General features: G+C 36.6%; 1 protein-coding gene across 16 annotated transcripts in view; it reads left to right on the top strand.

The window, feature by feature from the left end:
• Positions 1 to 21,397, top strand: part of TCF4 (transcription factor 4) — a 347,611-nt gene that overhangs the window by 206,016 nt on the left and 120,198 nt on the right. For 13 of the 16 annotated variants that reach the window (XM_046671258.1, XM_046671255.1, XM_046671266.1 and 10 more), the window contains 2 exons: positions 16,308 to 16,437; positions 16,908 to 16,957. In XM_046671258.1, coding sequence (XP_046527214.1) covers positions 16,308 to 16,437; positions 16,908 to 16,957 — 180 coding nt within the window. The remainder of the gene's footprint in view (positions 1 to 16,307; positions 16,438 to 16,907; positions 16,958 to 21,397) is intronic. The other 3 variants (XM_046671259.1, XM_046671263.1, XM_046671271.1) reach the window with 1 other exon arrangement.

Consider the following 21,397-nt stretch of genomic DNA (forward strand, 5'->3'; position numbering starts at 1 on the left):
AAGTCACTTGTCTAAGAGGACTTGGACCCTGGGCCTTGCAATTTAGGCCTTACGTACTTACATGCCTTCCCTTCTTCTTCTGTTCTATTCGTTATTTCCATACCTAGTAACTGGCCCTTAGTTAATATTCCCTTTGCCTGATCCACAACTTTTTAGCTGATCTTCTTTTCCTGCAAGTTGGTGTATTTTATTCCTGTCTATCAAGGCTCTCTCATCCCTTTCTTCACACTCTGAGGCCTAATTAGATCTCTGAGCTCTAAAATTTGCAGGACAGTTGTCATTTGTACCACACACACCTAGGGTGCCCTAAAAACCTTGTTCGGGAAAGTGATCTGCATGGTGAGTGGCCCGCTCTGAATTAGGAGGACTTCCTAAGGTGCCGACTGAAGCTCTTTGCTGTTTTGCCTGGTTGACTGAATGCCCTTCTCTTATAACCTGAACTTGTGATTGAGGGTCAGAACGTGCTTGTTCTGGGTATGCCGCTCCTGGGGTAAGGGAGAACTCCGCCCCTGAAGCCCTATTCTCCAGGACACAGGATGACCCGGATGGGACGTGAGCTCAGTATGGGAAGCTGCAGCTCCCCTTTGATCCATTGCAGGATGTGTAAAAAAAGGCATGTTCTGAAAGCAAACAATGCACAGCTCTCTGCTCCTGCAGATTGACAAGTTGATGTTTGAGCAGTAGCCAAATAACCCAGTTTAGTGAACCACTGAATTTTGACTTTTATAAACATTTAATGAATACATTTTTATTTATGTCAGCTTAAAGAAAATCCAGCTGCTGGTATCCCCCCTCCCATTCCTTTTTTTACCTTAATGCCAAAATTAGAGTATTTAAATATTTTAAAATTTCATGGAGAGCACCTGTGCAGGTGTGAGGGCAATACGGATTCACGGGGAGGGTTTATGAAGTTGGTTGTCTTGTGTGCTTGCTGGGAATGTGTATTTCCTCACAAGGGCTGTAGCGTGCTGCCTGACCCTTCATGGACTTCTGTCACTTCCGCCTCTGACTTGCAAAGGAAAGGAGCAGGGGGACAAATTTATGAACTGGTCCTTAGATCAGGTGGACTTCCGGTTTCTCTGACCATCTGCTTGACCTTTAGTCTAGTCTCCATGGACTTTGTCTCTATGCCAGTTTAAAAAATTCTATGACTCTAAGAAAGGGACAGAGTATGTCTTAGAGGAGTCTGCAGCTTTTAACCCCACTACTGAGAAGACACTCTGAGTCGCCTTCCTTAAGTTTAAAAATATGTAAAATTTGTTGTACTGATGCATTAAACTTTTGGAACTTTTTTATTATGGAAATTTTGAATTATGACCAAAAAAATAGAGAAAATTGCAAAATGCTCTACCATATATCCATCGTCCAGTTTCAATAGATGTCAACATCTTCTCAGTCTTTTTTATATAGCATCCCTTCTACTTTATGTTTCTGACATTATAAGACAAATTCAAGATGGCATATCATTTCACCTGTTAACATTTCAGGAGCATCTCTAACAAATAAGCCCCTTCTTTTTGCTTTTCATAGCCACAATGCCATTATTACAGCTAGCAAAACTTTTGATAATACTCTAACAGCATACTGAGATTTTCCCCACTTGTCTCATAAATGTCTTTTTACAGTTGTCATGTTTGAATTGGAATCCAAAGAAGGGCCACACGTTGCTTTGATTATGATGTCTGTTACGTCTTTGTAAAATCTCGAACTTTCCTCATTCCTCCCCTGTTTAATGTTAGACCTGCATCATTTTTCTCTATATACTGTCCCAAGTCTAGATTTGGCTGGTTGCTTCCTTGTGGTGTTACTGAACATGTTGTTCTGTTCTCCGTATCTCCTGTAGACTGATAGTTGGTCTAAAGGCTTCATAAAATATATGCACATTTTTTTTCATGGGTCATCTTGTCTACATTATTTCTCCTCACGTCAAGAGACAGATTATCTGGTCATGCACTTTTCGTGATGCTTAGATTGACCAGAAAATTTGTGTGCTGCCAGCCTGCTCTTTCTATTGTAAAGTTTCCCATTGTCTATCACCTATTGGTTTTAGGATCTATTGATAATTATTTCAGTGGAGGTTACAAAATACTGAAGACAAATTAATTTAATGAAGTTTCTTCTTGTTATTAAACCTTATCTGGAGTTTGGTCATGCATAAATCATTCCTTTTGCATATTTTTACAGCTTTTCTTTGTATTTTGTATTCTTTCTTCTGGCTGAGTGTATAGGATGCCTTGCAAACCTAACTCACTCACTTCCCTAGATGAGGCAAGTGTTTCTACTCTTCTCTAATAACTTGTTTATTTGCTCATGGCTTTGCATATCCATAAATGAAACTCGTGTTGTACTGTGATTTATCTCCGGTGTTTAGAACAGTTCCTGGAACACGATAGTGATATTTATTGAAAGAACAACCTCATGAGTTGTACTTCTTCTCTAAAGACATCCTTTGCACTTCTCAATGCATTGATAAATGTGCCAGCAAACAATAGGAGCCTGCAACTTGATCGAACTGTGAAAATGTTGTTGATGTGTCATCATTTCCTCAACTCCTTTAGCTAGTATTGGCCATTTCAGACAAAGGAGTAGAAGTTTCAAGAGCTGTTATCTATGTTGGCAAAAGGAGAGAGGATGGCAGATGGGCGTGTTGGTGTTTAAATGGGTACAGTATACAAATAAATTAATATAAATATGAATATATTAAAATAGATGTAATTACCCCCTCCCCCCAACACAAACACACACAGCTGGTCTATTCCAGGTTCCTCTGACAAGTTTAGAGCTGTGTGCTGTAAAACTTAAGACAAACTTGGTTTTGAATGTGGAGCACCCATTTCAGAGCAAACTTCTCATTGGGTCCTGAGAGAAGTAGATCTTTATCTCTACTGCGTGAATGAAACCTCACTGGTTGAATGATTTCTTATTTTGGGTACATAAAATTTTCTTCAAGTAGCTGTGAAAAGTATGTGTCCAGTTAAGTAGTTTACAAATCAAAACAACCAAAAATGTTAACAGGTATGATTCGTCGTTCTGAATATGAAAATGCTCTCTAGGAGAAATAAAATTACCATGTGGCAAATAATAAGCAAATGTCTACACTGTCTCCGTGTAGGAGATCTACCAGGTGTGGACAGCCTGGATGTCTTCAAATACACGTGTTTAACCTGAGCAGGCTAGTTGTGAATATTCTAAGGGAATTGAAGGCCACGTCTACTCTAAATAGGTTTATGTGTTGACAGTGTCCCGAAAAGTAATTAAAAGATTATTGTTGCAGTAAATTTTCTTTAAAACCATGCCTTAAGCACTTTATGGAAAAAGAACTTTTATAGGCGACAGTCCCTTAATGAGAACCCTTGGAGCCATAGACATTTCAGGAATTCTTTGCCTTTTAGGAAATTAATATGGAGAGCGTAACATGTACTGTGTAACCTCCCTGTGGAGTCTGATGCAGCATCCCGTAATTAAATAGATGCCATTTCTGTAGCAAACACGTGAGTAGTTACACCTAGTAGGATAAAAAAAGATAGATTGTAGATATCCTCACATCAGTTCAGGTCAGGTTTGTCACAAAACTACAGATTTGGAATTTCACAATTGAAGACAAGCCCTGTAAATCAACAGTAAATAAATATATATCTACCTTTTCTGGAGAAAAGACGCCAAGCAACGAGTAAAGCAAATATCATTGTTAAAGGATTTTAAGCCCAACATATCAATGACATGCTTCTTTCAGTTCACATAAGATTTAGAAATATAAAGAAGCCCTATCTACATGGCTAAAAATATATATTTTAATGATTTTAGAAATAGCCCATCCCATCTCAAAAACCTTAGTCTTCAACCTGTTTGTCCCTCAAAGCCTGTTGAGCTGGAAGACTGATGGGCTCTCTCTGGAAGGCCTGCTGTCGCTTGGGGAGCATTAGAGGGCTGACTTTTGGGGTATGAGAAAAACAGCATTATTACTGTATTCTGCCACTGTGCTTTGCCAAGTAGATGGTACTACTCCATCTAATGCAGGCACTTATCCAGTGCTTCTATGGGAAATTATTTAGGTAAATAAAGTAAGGAAGCTGTAACAGGAAGGAAGAGATTTTACATATTTGCTAAGCCAGCCCTCTTCTCTATATTTTTATAATGAGTATTAGTAAATCATAAATAGTGACATGATTGACATGGGGACACCTAAAACGAAAATCAGTTTAGCTTTCATACTTTTACAAATTCGTCAAGTGGGCTTCTCCCTTTTTTATTGACATTGAAAGGGTTTTTTCCAGTATTTTCTGTAGAAAACTCTCAAATACCTGATAAAGCCCTGTGGCAGCTTTCACCTGGGCCCTGCATGCCCAAATATGATCAGATTATCCTTTTTCTTGCTATGAACAAAGTTCAAGAAATATTTCTGAAATGAAGATCATCTTCATTCTGCCTTTTCCTACTATCTGAAATTATCTTGGAGAATTCTACTCGATGAAGTTACTCGAGTATGTTATTTATAAGAAATGTAAGCAAGGGAATTTGCCAAAATAAGAGATATTCTAATAGAACAGCTTGATTTGGCTGAAGAATTATCCAGCAATCATAGAGAGTGGTTAAACCTGTAGATACTTTCTAGAATAATTGACTGCACCCTGCAAGGGCTACTTCTTTAGAACATGCTTTTTCATTAAATGTAAATTTACCCCATCATTTCATATTTATTCATTTATTTAACAAAACTACCGCTAGGTTTCTCTAAATTGTCATAAACACAAAGTTACCATGGATATCTTTGCGCGTATATTTTTGTATGCTTGTCCAATTTTATCCTTTGGGCAAAATTCTAAAATTGAAATTTCAAAGTCATCTGCTTTTAAAATTTTTGCTGTACATTTTAAATCGCCTTCCAGAGAGTTTATACCAGTTTACATTCTCATTACCTGTATATGAAAGTGGACTTCCTCACTGGCAGCTGAAAATTTGTCTTATTGTAATTTGCCAAATATCTTTTCATCTATTTATTGCCAAATTTCAAACTTATTCGTTGTATAAAGGAATGGTTCATGTTCTTCACCAGTCTATTTAGTTTTTTTCTTATTACAATCTAAGAGCTTTTTATTTGTTAAGGGTGTTTATCTTTCCTTTGAACTATTTGTTGCCAAGATTTTTCTGAACTATTTTTGTTTGCGTGGTGTTAAAAAACAATTATGTACTCACAGGTTTTAATATGTTCCTTTCATATTTCTCCATCTAATGTCATAGCTAACAAAGGGCTTCTCTTCTTTAAAATTAAAAAGGAAATTTGCTTATATTTTATTCTCTTGCTTTTATGTTTTAACCTTTGCATTTAAGTACCTTTGGCATAAAGTGTGAAGCAAAGACCTACCTAAATTTTTTTCTTCAAATGCTGAACTAATTTTTGGTACCATTTATTGAATAATTTCTTGTTTCCTCATTGATTTTTAAATGACATTTTTATCATAAATCTCTCTATACATACTTCCTTTGCTGTGTCTGTCCCTTTTGGCAGCAGTACCAAATTATTTTAATTTACTTTGCTTAAAATATATATGTATATGTATATATAGTAGGTTTTCCCAACTTCTTTGTAAAAATTTTCTTAGCTATAATTATCATGGTTTTAGTTTTCCAGATAAAATTTAGAATCGTTTTAGAATTCCGTGTTCTCTTTCTCTTCACTGATTTTAATGTTTGGCTTTCTGTTTGGATTTGCTTTAAAAGTCTAATTTAATTTTGAGTCATCAGATTAATTCCATGCAAGTACTTTTCTGCAAAATATTTGTGTGAAGAGATTAAAGTATTTGGTTCCTTAAAAAATTGATTTACGAGATGATTTTGGTGTTTTGGAAGTCTTTGTGCTGCTGAATCCTTTCATGAATTTTGTTAAACTGGCTTGTGAACTGTTCAGATAATCAGTGTCATATGCTGAATATCTAAATATATTTGTAGTGAGGAATTATCAGACAACATAATAAAATATATGCCTGTCCTGTACCCTTGGAGAGAAAAATAGAATATAGATGGATACAAATGCTGTGCAATTACTATCAGGAAACTTAAAAATTGCAATCCTGTTCTAACTCTGTAAAGGTAGTTGGTGGCTTAGTGTTAAAATATCATCTTTCTCATAAAGATTGAAGGCTGCTTATAAAGTATGTATTTGAATATTGAGTAAACTGAAAGATTGCAGACTGGTTCGTTTACCTAGGAAAGATTTCGTGGAATAAGTGAGTTTGGAATGGAGTTTAAATGAGGGACACTGTTTAAGTGGGGCGGCTGCAGAGATCCAGGCTGAAGCTCTGAAGCTGGTAGCAGTTAGAGATGATGGGAGAGAAGGTAGCCAGGCAAGGCGCAGATTTCATGTGACTCTCACTGTACTTTGGCCAAGTTGAGGGGAAGATATGCCCCGGGGAGGTTGTATCCTTAGTGCCTAGAACAGTGGCTGACTCGCAGCAAGTGCTCCGTGCAGCTCAGTGGACTAAATGTGTGGAAGAGGAAAGAGAGGCCTGAAAGGCAGATTGGAGCTAAATTGGCTGAGGGATGGGGGTGGAGGGTGAGCATTTGCTAGCCCTGTAGGTCTTTCTGCTGAGAGAACAGCCACAACTCTGGGCTTTAGAAGGCTTAATCCTCACAGCAGAATATGAACGTTCTGGGTGCGGCTGGGGTGAGAGGGAGAGTAAGGGGTGAAAATGGCATCCGTAAAATTTTGTAGCATTTCTACCATGGCAAAATAATTGAACTTTGAGAATGTGTCCTATAAAAACTCTATACCTTTATTTTTAGAAAAGGAGTCAGCAAAGTATGGCCTGGAGCCAAATCTGGCCCAGAGCCCATTCTTATAAATAAAGTTTTATTGGAATACACCCTCCCCTGTTTGTTTACATATTGTGCATGGCTGATTTAGTGCTACAACAGCAGAGTTGAGTAGTGGCAAAAGAAGCCATATGACTGGCAAAGACTAAAATATTTACTATCTGGCCCTTTAAGAAAATTTTTGATAATCTCTGTCTTAGAACATTGTTCTTAGTATTTAGTGGTGCTGTTCTGGAACCATTAGACTAGTAAGAAGAGTTCAGACAAATTGGTGCATGAATAGTTTGAGAAAGTTTAGGTCATATCACTCCCTATGAAGAAATATAACAAAAATTTGTATTGTCTTGAAACTCAGTTCTTAATTTTTCTTCGTGATGGGAACCATTGAAATCATGGAAGCGTATTCAGTAGTTAATTTATTAATCAACTAATTAATTAATCCAGTTGGCATTTATTGAGGACTTACTATATACCAGGGCCTACTGTGCTAGAAGCTGGGAATATAAAGATGATTGAGGCTCACTTTCTGCACTTGAGGAACCCCCTGACTAGAAAGGAGAAATCAGGTGCATAAACACTTACTTGCCATACAGTATGAGAAATGTGTCAGCAGGTGAACTTTTTCAGATGAAGTAGAAGGAAAAGTCTAGAAGGGAGAGGACCAAAATGAGAGAAGACTAGGGGGAAAAGAAATAACCAAAAAAATGAAAGAAAAAGAATTTGAACTTTATTAGAGAAGGTAACTGACCACAGTATGGAAATCAAGGTTAGAGAGGAAAGACAAGGCTGTGAAGAGTGGAGGCAAGGACAGTGGGAGATTTCAGACATAAGAACTGTGATTTCAGTTGTTCAAGAGCGCATTTGTTTTACAGCCTAACACTTCCTTGGCCTATTACAAATTTGTATGACATATGAGTGTATTACTTTTATATAAAATATATTGTAACACATAATAATATATTATATAATATATATTAGTATATAGTAAGATATTTTATATATACAATGTATGTAACAGCACTCCTTATCAATGACTAAAGGCTGAGTGAGTGCTAGGAACTTTGATGAGCACTTTCTGTTATCTAAGTTAATTCTTACAATGGGGAGGTATAATTCTGCCAACATTTCCCAGGCAGGGAACCTGAAGCTTGCAAAGGTTAGATGGCTTGTTCCTGGTTATCCAGGGAGTAAGTGGCACTCACACCCAGGCCTCTCCTACTCTCTTGAGTCAGAGGCTCTTCTGGAGTAAGTTTGAGAGATGAACTTTGATGTTAAGAAGAACTGAAGAGAAACCAGTTGACTCCTCCTAACAGTTGCGGTGAGGGCAAGAGAAACTGAGTGCACAGACTAGAGGGTGGGAGCGTGTGGGGTAGAGGACAAGCCTGGGCTGAGAAGTCAGGCCTCACTGAATTCCTGCCCTGACTCTGCTGCTGGCTAGCCACGTGGCATTGGTCAGGCCATGTTCCCGCTCTGAATGTCCCTATGTGTTCAGTAGGAGTCATATCGTCTGCTTTTTTAGTGTAAATGTCTGCAGTTGTGCCTGGCTCTTAGAAGACTCTCCATTACAGTAGCTGCTGCTACTAGTGAGCAGTAGTTCCCCTTTATTGACGACCCCCAGCAGATGCCTGAAACCGTGGATAGTACTGAACCCTATATACACTATGTTGTTTCCTTTATGTGCATACCTATGATGAAGTGTAATTTATAAATTAGGTGCAGTAAGAGAATATCTGAATTGCCAGCATCACTCCTCTTGCACGTTGGGGCCATGATTGAGTAAAATAAGAGTTACTGAACACAAGCACTGCGATAGCGCAACAGTAGATCTGATAACCAAGAAGGCTGCTGAGTGACGAACAGCGGTAGAGATCTGCTGGACAAAGCGATGATTCACGTCCTGGGCGGGATGGAGCGGGAGGGCTCGAGATTTCATCATGCTGCTCAGAATGGCAGGCAATTTAAAACTTATAAATTGTTTATTTCTGGAATTTTCCACTTAATATTTTCGAATTGTATTTGAATGTAGGTAATTGAAACCTCAGATAAGGGAAACTACTGTATGTATTTCCCTTACCGCTACTCTCATTTCACATTCCTCCTCTTCCTCTTAGTACTATTACTGCTACTGGTACTACTATTGTTATTATTAGCAGCAACAGTAGTTGGAATGACTAGTGGAACAGATTTATCCTAAAAAACAAAAAAAATGGGATAAAGTCCTCAATTTGATCAATAGCAATAGTTCTTCTGGGTTCATTTCAATATTTAGTGAGCATTTGCCATGGCAGTCTCTGTACCAGGCACATTAGGGGGTTAAAACATGAACAAGCCATTTCATCTTTCACCTAGCACATAAACTAGTGTGGCCTTAATGCCATATGTTCTCGGTAAGCCAGGTATACAAGAAAGAGAACTTTGGGAGGTAAACTGTTAATGCCTATTGAAAGCAGACCACTGGAAGCAGAGGCCACACATAGCTCTGGAAGGATAGTCAGGACTTAAATACCTTCACGATGATTTGAAGATTTCATTATGCATTTGCCACTTCACCAGATAACCTCAGTTTCCTCCTGTCGTGTGGTAGGCTTATCACCTTATTTACAAGTTCAGATGGTTATCAGGATACTTTATTTTAGTAAATCTGACAGAGTTGGCCATTAGACTTTAATTGAGCACCTATTCGAGGTGCTAGGTAAGCAGGATGAATGAGATCCTGGTGCCTGTCCTCCAGGAGGACAGTCTCTGCATAAAGATGGTTTTTATAGATCCTCGCTCAGAGGGAAAGGCATTTACAGCAACCTTGAAATGGAACTTTCCCCACCCAATATGAAGAAGACTGACATGTGACAGTTTGATATTCCTCTATTTTACTAAAATAGCAACCTGGCCAAATATGCTTTTCAGCACATTTATTATAGCCACATGTTTATATTTATAGGAGAAGTGGTGCTAATTCCCTAGGATGTTAACAGGTCTTATTCAAATTGTTCTATTTTTACTTTGGAACAAAATTACTGAAAAGAAACATTTTAAGGCAAGTAGTGATTATAGAATACTTATCAAATTATGTATTAAATGAACTTCCTGAACTAAGAAGGAACATACACTGAAAAGAAGGTAGTTATCTTAAATTCTATAGTTTATAAGATTTCTTCATATCTTCTTTATTGTAGGTTTCTGATTGCTTTTGTGCTTTCTTTTTGTTAAATTTCTACCTTCTCACCAACAAATGTAATCTTCCTTTTAATATGTAATAGATGACCTAGGATTCCAGAATGTACTTTCAGAAACCATGGAAAGACTTCCTCACTTTATTGTATACAATAAATAATGTATTTTTTTTCATTTGAGAGGTAGTCAGATAGGTGAATGCATAAATCTTGCCAACCCTTGCTCAGTTGTAATTTCCACACCAAAATGCATGAGTTTTTACTTGACTATTACTGTGTTATACATTAAGTAATAGTTACCGTGACAACCTTTGCATCACATTATAACATTGAAATATAAGATGTTGTCTTTCTTTATATGGAAAGACAACATATTCGAAGTTTTGAATGGTTGGTGAAATAGAAGCACTACTAGGATAAATAATTTGTTCAGAGTCAATTGAATTCTTTGAGACTTATGCAAATTTCCAACCAAAACTATAAAGTGCATTCATTTGCTTCTTGTGATGTCATTGAGGAAGTAAAGATTTTTTTTAAAAATCCTGTTTGATTAATATCACATAATATTCGTTAAATACCTATAATTGGCCTTGCAAAGGGAGAAACAAAATTGAACCAGGTATTTGAGGTCATTTTTCAGTGGCTAATGCTATAGTAATAATTTGAGTTTATTTAGCATCACATGATTGATAAAATTCTATTAAATATATTACAGTTTTTATTTTTGCATACCTAGTTGGTTAACTATGACTAGTTTTGATCTCAGGTGCAGCTGAATTAACAGTAACAGTTTGATCATGCTTGCAAAAGCAAAATTAAATGAGCCATTGAAGTAATCCTTCCAAGGATTCGTAGCAGTTCCAAGAAAATGGCCATTTAAGCTGAAATTTTTCAGATGGATTATTGGCTAGTTACTTTATTAATCTGAAAGAACACTAACTATTTCTTGTTGCCAGCATAGTTCTAGGCCATGAGGCTATCATCAACCCCCTTATTTAACTCTTTTTCAGTTTTTTTGTAATGATTTTTCAAAATTATTCTCTCAGTATATACTTTTCATCTGAAAGTGTAAAGGATCTAACTGACACTTATTTACAACTTTTGAGGAATCTTTTAAATAATAATCAGTGGATCATAACTCATAGTGGGACTATCAATTGGAGGAAGGAGAGCTGGATTTCAGCTCTGCTGGACATTGTACATATGTTGGTTCATCTGCTCCTGGTGACTATGATAGAGCTTTTATCATTCCCTTTTTACAGAGGGAAAAAACAGGGGTTAGAGCAGTTGCAAAACTAACCCCCAGTCACATTGCTTGTCTGCCTCTAAGCTGGAGTTCAGCCTGATCTATTTGACCTCAAAGCCTTCCTTCTTTACTTAGAGAGGTTTGGTTTCTACTTCTGACTTGTTAGAATATGCATTACATGTTTAAAGTAGAAATAAAAAGACGTTGATCAAAGTCCTTTAAATCTTTGCTAAATGATAATTTCAATAATTTATGTTTCTCTCCAGCACATAACAATCTAAGTCCCTGATTATGAAAGTTATCTTTGCAATCTTATCTTTGGAAGTTTCCCGAGCCCTCTCTTGTTGAAACCAAGCATAGGACAGAAATCAAAATAAATTGTTAAGGTGCCTTCCCGGACTTTCAGGTATTAGGAATAAAGATTGTCCAAAGACTGACCTTCAGTTTTGAGCTTTGAAGTTCAAACGTGGACAGGTGGAAATAGTGTGTTCTTCATTGCCCTTTGGTGCGAGATATATTCTAGGTTGCAGAGTAAGTGCCAACAGCAGCAGAATTATCCCCCTCCTGCTAGTATAGTAAGTCAGCAATGGCCCTTCTGTGGTCAGAATGGCAAATTCAGCAGCAGCTATTCGACAGGGATTTGCAAAAACTTCCCCATGGCTGTTTGGAATCTTATTCAGCAGTGTCTTTGAAAACCCGATTCTGTGCAGAATTAACTATGTAGAAATGACCTCAGCGGTGATTTTAAAAAGTGTTTTAAACAAATCTAATTTGTAAATTTTTCTCAGTGTGTGTTTTGCACTTAGCACTGCAGAGTCTGTTAGGTACCTATACATCGATGCAGCGTTCATAAGTTTTATAGTGGTTCAGAATTTTATTTCCATAATAATGTAAAGCCTTCCAAAATTCCTGGCTTTATAGAGTCAGTTCGCCATACAAAGCCACTATACATCACTTAGGTTTGTGATGAAAGAATGGAATTGCAGCTGTGTGAGTACCAGAATACCCAAACATGAATTAGACTCACAAGCATTTGGCAATAGTTCAGAAAAGGAGCTTAATCTGGTTTCATCTGAGACTGCTTTTCTCTGTTCTACAGCATCCCCCCAAGATGTTGTGTCTGATATCGGATCACAACGTAATGAGAGTGACGCAAAATCAGAGAAAGCCCGAAGAAACCAGGGGCACATTTGCTTTTCCCCAGAGATTTCTTTTTTCTCCTACTTCTTTTCTTTCTTTCCCAGATTCCAACTCTGAAATTCAAGGTCATTCACCTATTAGATGAATTAATTATAAGCCAAAAAAGCAGCATTCATCGTACCCTGACCTCACTCATATCTATAATTAAGGGTAAATATAATCTTCCTTTTTAGAAATGTACCACCCACCCATTACATTTAAAGTGCTGACTGAAATGAAATAATAGTTCAGAGCAAGATGATTTTAGTTTAACAAGAAAAAAGCTGATAATTTAAGCTTGAAGCAGTTAGTTCTATTTTTGATTACCATTCAGTTATAAATCTAGTTTGAGATATATACTACTTTTCTGTTACTCAAGTTTAATTCATGGTTTGCATTCTTGGTTGCATAAGCAAAGTTCAGTAGTTGATCAAGGTTGTTATAAAGCTCCCCCTTCAACAAATGGGGGCAGGGTTGAGAATGTGTTAGAAAGACACTCTGAGACCCAGATCTGATGCAAAACAAACAGAAATTTTAATTGAAAGAGATCTTCACAGAAAGCTGCATTTGACAGTTGAGTGGCGATATGTTGGGACTGGCTCTTTGCTGGAAGAATTAGTTGCAGGGGGTGGACCCCAAAATATTTAAACCTGGTTGACAAAGTCAGCATAGTTTATTCTTTGGTTAGGGTATTTTAAGTCTTGAAATTGTTTGTCTTTGAAAGAAAATAACGAGTGAGTAAGGGGAAGGGTTCGTCTCATCACATTGCAGACAGTTAAACAAAATGCTCAACTATGGGTTTAAGATTTACAGGTTAGCTCTGCGAGATGCCACATCTTGCTTCCAGTGTTTCCTGGCAGACTCAGGCAGCCTTCTACTGGGACCCAGCATAACCGCAGAGCATGAGCTTGCACAATGCAAAAACCCTAAAACCTTTATAATCCTATTTAAGGCAAAAATGAATTTGCCCATTTTTAAAGCAGACTTTAGCTTTCAAACTTAACTTTTATGCAGCATAAATTTATCTTCAGATATGTACATTCATGTAGGTAAATTCATGTATAAATGAATGCCTTATCCATTTTTGCAGTAGTAAATTTACCTTATTAAATTGAATGCCATTAACTTTTTAAAATTCATAAACCCAGGTTTTTCAGCCGGTGGAAAATTTTTTGTCTTTCTCGGTGCTACAGAGAGTTAAGCGTGTTACGTAAAGGCCAAACAATAGTAAATGGTCATTGTTCGTTTTGCAAGTATACTCTACAATAAGAACAGACATATTTTTATCTTAATTTTCCCTAGGGGGGTGATTAGGGCCCCATAAGTGTGAGGAAATGCTTATTTTTGTTGCTTTAGAAGAATGATTCTATTGTCTGAGTGAAAAAGAAAAAGGAACAAACAGGTCTAAAAAGAAAGAAACAGGAATGTGCTTTGCAATAAAAAGATTAGCATGAGCCACTAAATGTAAGTGCTATCTGGTCTTAATACTAAGTCACTCTACATAGTTCATCTGGCTGCACATGCAAGAGTTGGAGGCATGATTTATTTACAACTGGCCCATGAAATGATTTTCTTTTAAATTAACAACAAGAAGGTCAGCCACAGGCAGTTAGCTATTTTCTAGTTATCATTTTATATTTTTCACAGCTCTATTGTGAATGCTGCTAAACACAGTATAGGAAGCGTGTTTGTTTTTATGTTGACCCATTGAATGCATCTGCTTTCTGGGGAGTGAAAACCTGTGCCACTAGGACCAACAAGAATTAAGCAATGGTTAAGCTCATTAAAAAGACAAGCAAGCATTTCAACATATGTGCTCAGCCCTTTTCTGAATATTTTGTATAATTTTTGGAGAAAGAAGATTGAAGAAAAGGGGGTCGTGCCTGTCTAGAATGCAGTTATCAGAAATACCATTTTCAGACTCCTCTTTCCAAGGAAATGAAGACTCATTTGTAGATTTAACCAACTGTGAGGAGATTGTGGTCTAAAGGATTCACTGCGTTATTGATGGAAATTTCAAAGCAAACTTGGACTTGGACTTATTTAAATATACACTTTGTTAATAAGATTTACCAAGAGTGAAATTGCAAGTTGATATTCTAAACTTTCAAATGCCATTCCTAAAATGATGAAGTCATTTCATACTATACTGTTGATTCCTGATTTATAGAAAACTGTTATAATGAGCTCTATATTTTAGTTTGTCATTGTTCACCATTTTGATCTTAAGTTCGGAAGAGGCGATAATTGAGCGTGCGAATGTCAGGTTTTTATCTGGTAAATAATCTGGTTTGGATCAGGTATTTGTGTGGTAAATATGAAGATACTAGCAGTGAGTTTATTACTCGAAATGTGCTTCTAACCTAAAATCTCTTCCTTGAAGTTTTGTTTTAAAGTGTAATGTTTATTATGTATCCTGTGACAAAGTCTTAAACTGGAATCAGTGAAGGCAAGCTTGTCAGTAGCTGATTAGTCGTTTATATATTACTCATCCAACACTCGCAGACGTCCCTCGGAATAGAGAGGATCTCTTTATGATATTTAGCTATATGGCGGTGGAAAGGGGAGGTTTGAATTTTTGATTTTCCAGCTTATGGGTCATATTTGACCAACTGCTTTCACTAGAAGACATGCCACTTTGTTGAGCTATTTAGGAATCAAAAAGACTGTCTTAATTTAAAACAAGGACCCTTTGTTTTAGTTGGTGACTGCCTTGTGAAATTTTTCAGTTCTCAGCGGGTTAACCAGGGAACAGGGGCAGAGTCATAATTGGCCTATTTAGAGTATTTTGCATGTGAATAGTGTGTTAGTGAAGCATCCCTAAGTCTGTTGTGAGTGACATGGTGATTAGAATTTAGATTAGGGAAAACACATTCTGTACTTTATCAAGGACAGTAATTAGTTCAGTCAGTAAAAGTTGATTACAAGTAACGATAAAGTTAGATTTTTAGTACTTAATTTTAAAATTTCTTTATTAAATAGTAAATTTGTTCTTAATATAAATGGTAGTATCTACACTTGTTTTCTTGCATATCAGAATAATTAAAAGAACAATGTGTTCAATGCAGAATATAATCAGGCGATTTATATATTATGGGTAAGTTTCTATGTAGCTTTTAGAAAATGTAATATTATTAGATAATCTTTCGTATGTCATTTTTGAAAGTTTAGTAATTTGCCACACCGTGATAAGTAATGATATTTGTCAAAGTTTTCTACTGTTCAGGTAAATGTTTAATCTGTGGGGATGTTTTTTAGCTTCTCACCGTCCTCAAGAGGGCATTCTAAAGTCCTTTAATTTGTTCCTGTTAGTTAGAATGCCTACTATTTCTATAATTTTGGAGGTTAACGTGAGGGTTTGAATTGCCTCCCGGTTCGGCTGGCGCTTGCTCTTCTGTGGGTGCTGTGCAGGTTCGCGGAGGCCCCTGCTGTGCCGATGCTGAGGGGCCGGGTTCTGATGGAGCGTCTATGCTCACCCCCAATGTGAGCGGCCAGGGGAAGTTGTGTGCATTCGAAAAATCAGATTCTTCTTGCTTCTTGTTCAGAAAGGGCATGAATAGTTCCCAGATCTGAGCCTAGGCCTAGATAAAGAGAACATTAGTCTTCCATAAATGCCCTTTTCTTATGACATTAAAATGTCAGTCATCTTAAAAGATTCAAATATTGTTGAAAGAGAATCACCTTCTACCTTCCTCTTAAAAGTAAAGAAGTAAAATCCAGGAACTTTGTGCTAGCTTCCTAGACTCCTTTTCCTCTTCTTTTTGTTTTGTTGTGTTTTAATTGTTTCAGCTTAGCAGATGCTGTTTTCTTTATTACATTGGTTTAAGTACTAACAATCAGTTGGGGGGTAGTGAATGTAAAAACTAACCTTATATGTTTGTTTTCCCTTTTTAACCTTTTAGCAGAGTCTCCTTGGAGGTGACATGGATATGGGCAACCCAGGAACCCTTTCGCCTACCAAACCTGGTTCCCAGTATTATCAGTATTCTAGCAATAACCCCCGAAGGAGGCCTCTCCACAGTAGTGCCATGGGTAAGGTACTCCTCTGTTTGAATTCCTGAGTGATTATTGGTATAGTCTTTTTCTTTCTTTCTTTTTAATACCACCCTCTCACCCTACACTCCCCCATCCGCCCAAAATCATAAAATTTTGCTCCGTTGTCAGGCTGGTGACTCCCCCCTGTTGTACACTATGAGGGGATGTCAACAACTTGCAGTGGCAAGAGAACTATTTTGGTGTATGCTTATTTCTTGTTTTCTCTTGGCTGCCCATATAAGGCATCTTTTTAAAAATCAAAGCATTAAAAAGTTAGGTAGCTTCATTTTTATGAACAAGGCAGAATTTGATTTCTGCCAGAATAAAAGGTGGTAGTGGGACCGACATTTTTGCTAAGTTAACGATTTAAGAAAATCTGGTCTAATCTAAATGGCTTTGTGGTTGAATTCGTTTTAGTTAGGAAAATGGGCATGCAGGGAGCTCACAGCCTCTTCATTTTCTTTCAGAGGTACAGACAAAGAAAGTTCGAAAAGTTCCTCCAGGTTTGCCATCTTCAGTAAGTACTGCCTGTTTCTCCTTTGTATATTGTTTATTTTGTTCGGCTTTGTGTTGATGTGAAGGAGATAGGAGTGAATGAGGTTCCAGGCACCAGAACAGCACGTTTATCTAGAATGTGGATGAGGTAGGGATGACCTGCGCCTTCAGCCACCTGACCCACGTGGGAGTGATTAATTGCATATCCTGGGAGACTGGGTGGTTGTGCTGATATTCAGCAGGTTAAGCTCTGAAGAGAGCCTTGAAAAGGTGCCTGAAGTTGGAGGAGTTTTACCTGTACAGAGCTTTCAAGAGAATGAGTATTAGTTTCGTGTGTTGGTTAAATTCTTTGTCGGTATTATGATGATTTATGGATTTGCATGCGAAAGGAGATTTGTGGAGAGGATTTAGGAAAAATTTACATGGGTTTCAGCCCCGAGTGCAGGGAGAATGTCTCTATTTTCTAGAGAGGTTACTGAATAAAGCCTGCAAAGGTAGCTGCATCAGTAGCCATTTGTGTCTGGAATACCAGGTGACAGCTAGAAGAATCCAGCTGTAACCAAAAGCATTCTGGGTCTTTTTAATAGCTGGCGCCATAAGCAGGAGTTGCTGAGGTCCTTCCAGTCTTCAACAAGGCAAAAGTTGGTTGTGATCGCAACTAAATAAATATCTTATTTTCAATTCTCATATATATTTTCAAATTTGAGTTCCTAGATAATTTTATTTAGTTTTGCTTAGAACTGGCTGGTTTCTAGTAATTTCCTCCTTATGTAAAATAAACATGAATTCCTCCCTTCTTTCCTTGTTTTCTCCTTTTTTCTGTTCTTCCTCCATTTGAGAGAGAGAGATATATATATATATAGTTTTAATTTAATTTAATTCTGTGTTCTGTAGGGCACAAGTATTCTTTGAAAAGAATGCTGGTGAGCCTTATTAGAAGTTCTTATAACCTAAAATAAAATTATGTTTAGATTTCTGAAAATATATTACCAATCAATGCTTGCATATTATTTTTATTTCGTTTTTAATGAATTAGAAGAATAATAGGTTTTGCACACGTTCTAAGATTAGATTAGCCCAAACACCTGTGTATTTCACTTGATTTCAGTTCAGCTCATCCAAAAAATTATTAAGCAAATATATCAGAATAAGTCTTATCAGGAAAAAAACCCAAATTCTGTATGCTGATTCTCACAGACTTCGTAATGTTGAAGAACCGTCACAAAATTATCCATAAATATAGAAAAATAGTGTGTAAATAAAACTGCCAATGGCATATAAAATAGTCACTCTGGACTACCAATAAGTTACTTAAAAATGTACTGAGTCGTTTACTCTTTGAATTGCTGTGTTGTATAGAAATCGACTAATATCCCCTGAGGTTTTTATAAGCATATTTAAAGCTTGAAGTTTGTGGTGGATTTAATGTAGATGAAACTTTAGCTTTTAATAGCTTTTATGACAACTTCAAATGATATAGTCCTCACAGCTGTTTACATTTTAAACATGCCTGAACCTAATACGGACAGTATTAAATACAATAAGTGGACCTTTGAATGTTCTGAAATGATAGAATAGCTCTGTGCTATAAAACCCATGCAAAGCTTAAAGCTATAGTACCCTATTTATGCCTCATATTCAAATAAACTTAGTTTGTTTTTTCCAGTGGTAAAATTATGCAGAAATCTGCACAATTTCTGAGGAGTGCTTTGGTGTGGCATTAGATATTTTATCTGTTTAATCATCGTCAACAACAATTTCTCAGGATTCATTGTAAATTTTTAAGTATTTCCCTAGATCTAACTGGCCACTATAGAAAATTTCACTGGTATAGTTTTTTCTTTGCTGTTAAGACAATTTATGTGTTGCTGATATGCTGTCATATGTTCAGAAATATGAAAGTGTCCTTTCTTCCCAATAAATCTAGAGTTGGAAATTTAGTTTTTATTATTTAATTTTTGGCTTTCAATGGTCAGTTTAGGGTTTACTCTTCTTAGAGAATTTATCTTGGCTAAATGTTTTAATGGGCCTTAAGGAACATTTTGGTAAACAGAGCCCCTCTTTTTGAAAGACAAGGAGGAAAATTCAGTTGAAATGGAAATTTTATCCTTGTTATATTTTTGACTTTGTTTTTTTTTGTTTTAAGCACGAAGAATAAGTTAGTTTGGTTGATTTTAGAATCCAATTATATATTTATTGTCCTTACTTTAAAAAAATCTCAGCTCTGTTTTAATAGCAATTTAACTTAGTTTATATTAGCTTTATTGTATGTATTGGAGTGCTTATTACTTATAAGATCCACATGCCTTAGCACCACAGAAAATGTGTATTTTAATTTGATCTAAAGCGACAGTTTATATTAGACACTGTAACACTTTTGCCCCAGTAGATTTATATTTTTAGACCTCTGCCACACTCATTCATTTTTTCAGCTCAAATAAAATTATGACTATTTATCCGATAAGAGACACTTCTGAAACTTGCTTCAATATGTATGAATATTTTTGTAACAAATAAAAAGTTGAGGATAATATAAGGTTTCTTTGTGAGTGATTATGACGAGAGAAAGACATTGATATGTTTTCTTTGATACATATTTACCATGATAAATAGTAATAAATCTGTCACAGTCTGTTGTGTCAACTCACTTTTTTTTCTTTTCGGGATGCGGTCCTTAACCTAACACAAAGAAAATGTAAACTGTGACGTCTGTAATCAGATATTGTTTATGACACGACTGGGGTACCGAAGCTGGTCTTCTTTTGCCGCCATTAGGCTGGATCTTACAGGAAATCAGCAGAGCGAGGGGCTTGCCTGGCCCTGTTTTTGAAAATACGGCAGCATCTGTGGGAGGGAGAAAACATAAGCCTGGCCCAACATCATGCCATGGATCTGGCAGGATCCTTGAATGTGTTTGTTCTGTGTGCTGCAGCCAGAGACCTCAAGTCACTGCAGAAGAAAGACAGTGATAGGATGGTGGAAGAACCATCCTGCAGGGTCTACAGCACAGGCGCAGTGGAGAGAAGGAAGTCTGCCCCTCTGGAGAAGAGAGGCCTGTAGTTAGGGCTAAGGTGATTTTTTTTTTAAGGGAAAGGCTGTGTGAAATGCCAGCTATCGAATTGCCCACGAGAGCCCTGCTTAGTACAGCAGAACGTTTTCATGTTCTCTCTTCATATTTTAGTATGTTGCTCTTTCAGTCACATCCCAATTTCTTATAGCCCTCATCTTTTGATGAGCCTTCAGTAATAAAGCTTGGTCTTTCGTTGGTGCCAGAATTTATTTGGCCTATCTAATTTCTTGAATCTACTTCTCGTAGATTGTGAACTTCTTGTTTGCTCGATTTCTACATCTGGGTTTTCTTTTTTAAACCATGTAACATCTTATACCTAATATTTTTCAACTTTACTACTCTTCCCAGCAAATTTCTTATCTTTGTATAATGTAATAATCATACGTATTGAATCATGAATTCATGCAGAGAAATATATGCCACCTTAAGCCACATATTTGGGAAAAATGATCCACGATTCCTTGAAATTTACATGGAAGCATTGAAACCTGGAAAGCAAAAAAATTTCGTATTGCGCCATTTAAAAATATTTTTTCCTAGCACACAGAAAAAACATAAACAGAAAGACATTGTCTTTCGGAAACTTTATTGTGCCCACCAGTATGTACACACATAAAGCCTTAATCTTCTTATAATTTGGACTGTTTCAAAATGATGTACAGTTAACCAGAAACTATTAACAATTACAACCATCCTACTTCACACCTTGGTGGAATTTGTCTCCATTTCTAATCCGGTTTTGGAACTTTAGTGTGCTCTCACTGTCCCTTCCCAGTTGGAATCCCTGGAACTTCACAGTTGTCTGGAAATAAGTTTTATCCTAAGAAATAGTTTATGGCCTCTCTTATCACCAGTGATCTTTTTTTCAAACTGCACTTTTCAATGAAGTCCTTTTTCTCTGTCAAATTGCAGCGTTTTGTTTGTTGTTTTTAAAATCAGGAGGATCTGGCAAGCTTTGTGTTAAGTGATCAAAGATAATTTTGGACACATGGATCCTAAGGGCAACAATCTCTACCATCATAAAGATTCTAAAATAAGATTTCGATCCTCCATTAGAATTTGAGGTATGAGTTAATCTGGTGGATTTGAAAAATAAAATCTCAGTTGTGTGTAATCCCAGATTTACCAGTTTTCTTAAGGACAGAATTCTTAAATAAAATCTGAAACTCTGGATGAGGCTTTTTTTTTACAGATGAGATTATTAGGAATATGAAGAAAAAGTGGACAATGCTGATGGCATTAATTGTTCTGTATACAAAAACCTTCATATTTGAAGGTTTCAAACATGATGTTGAGTTCATACCCTAAGATGCTTTTAGAAAAAACGTTTTTTCTCAAATGCTTGAGCAAATCACAATTTAAAGGAGAAATTGGTAATGTTTTTTTCCTAAT

The sequence above is a fragment of the Equus quagga genome, chromosome 9 (genome assembly GCF_021613505.1).
Source record: "Equus quagga isolate Etosha38 chromosome 9, UCLA_HA_Equagga_1.0, whole genome shotgun sequence".
In the NCBI taxonomy this organism is placed as follows: domain Eukaryota; kingdom Metazoa; phylum Chordata; class Mammalia; order Perissodactyla; family Equidae; genus Equus; species Equus quagga.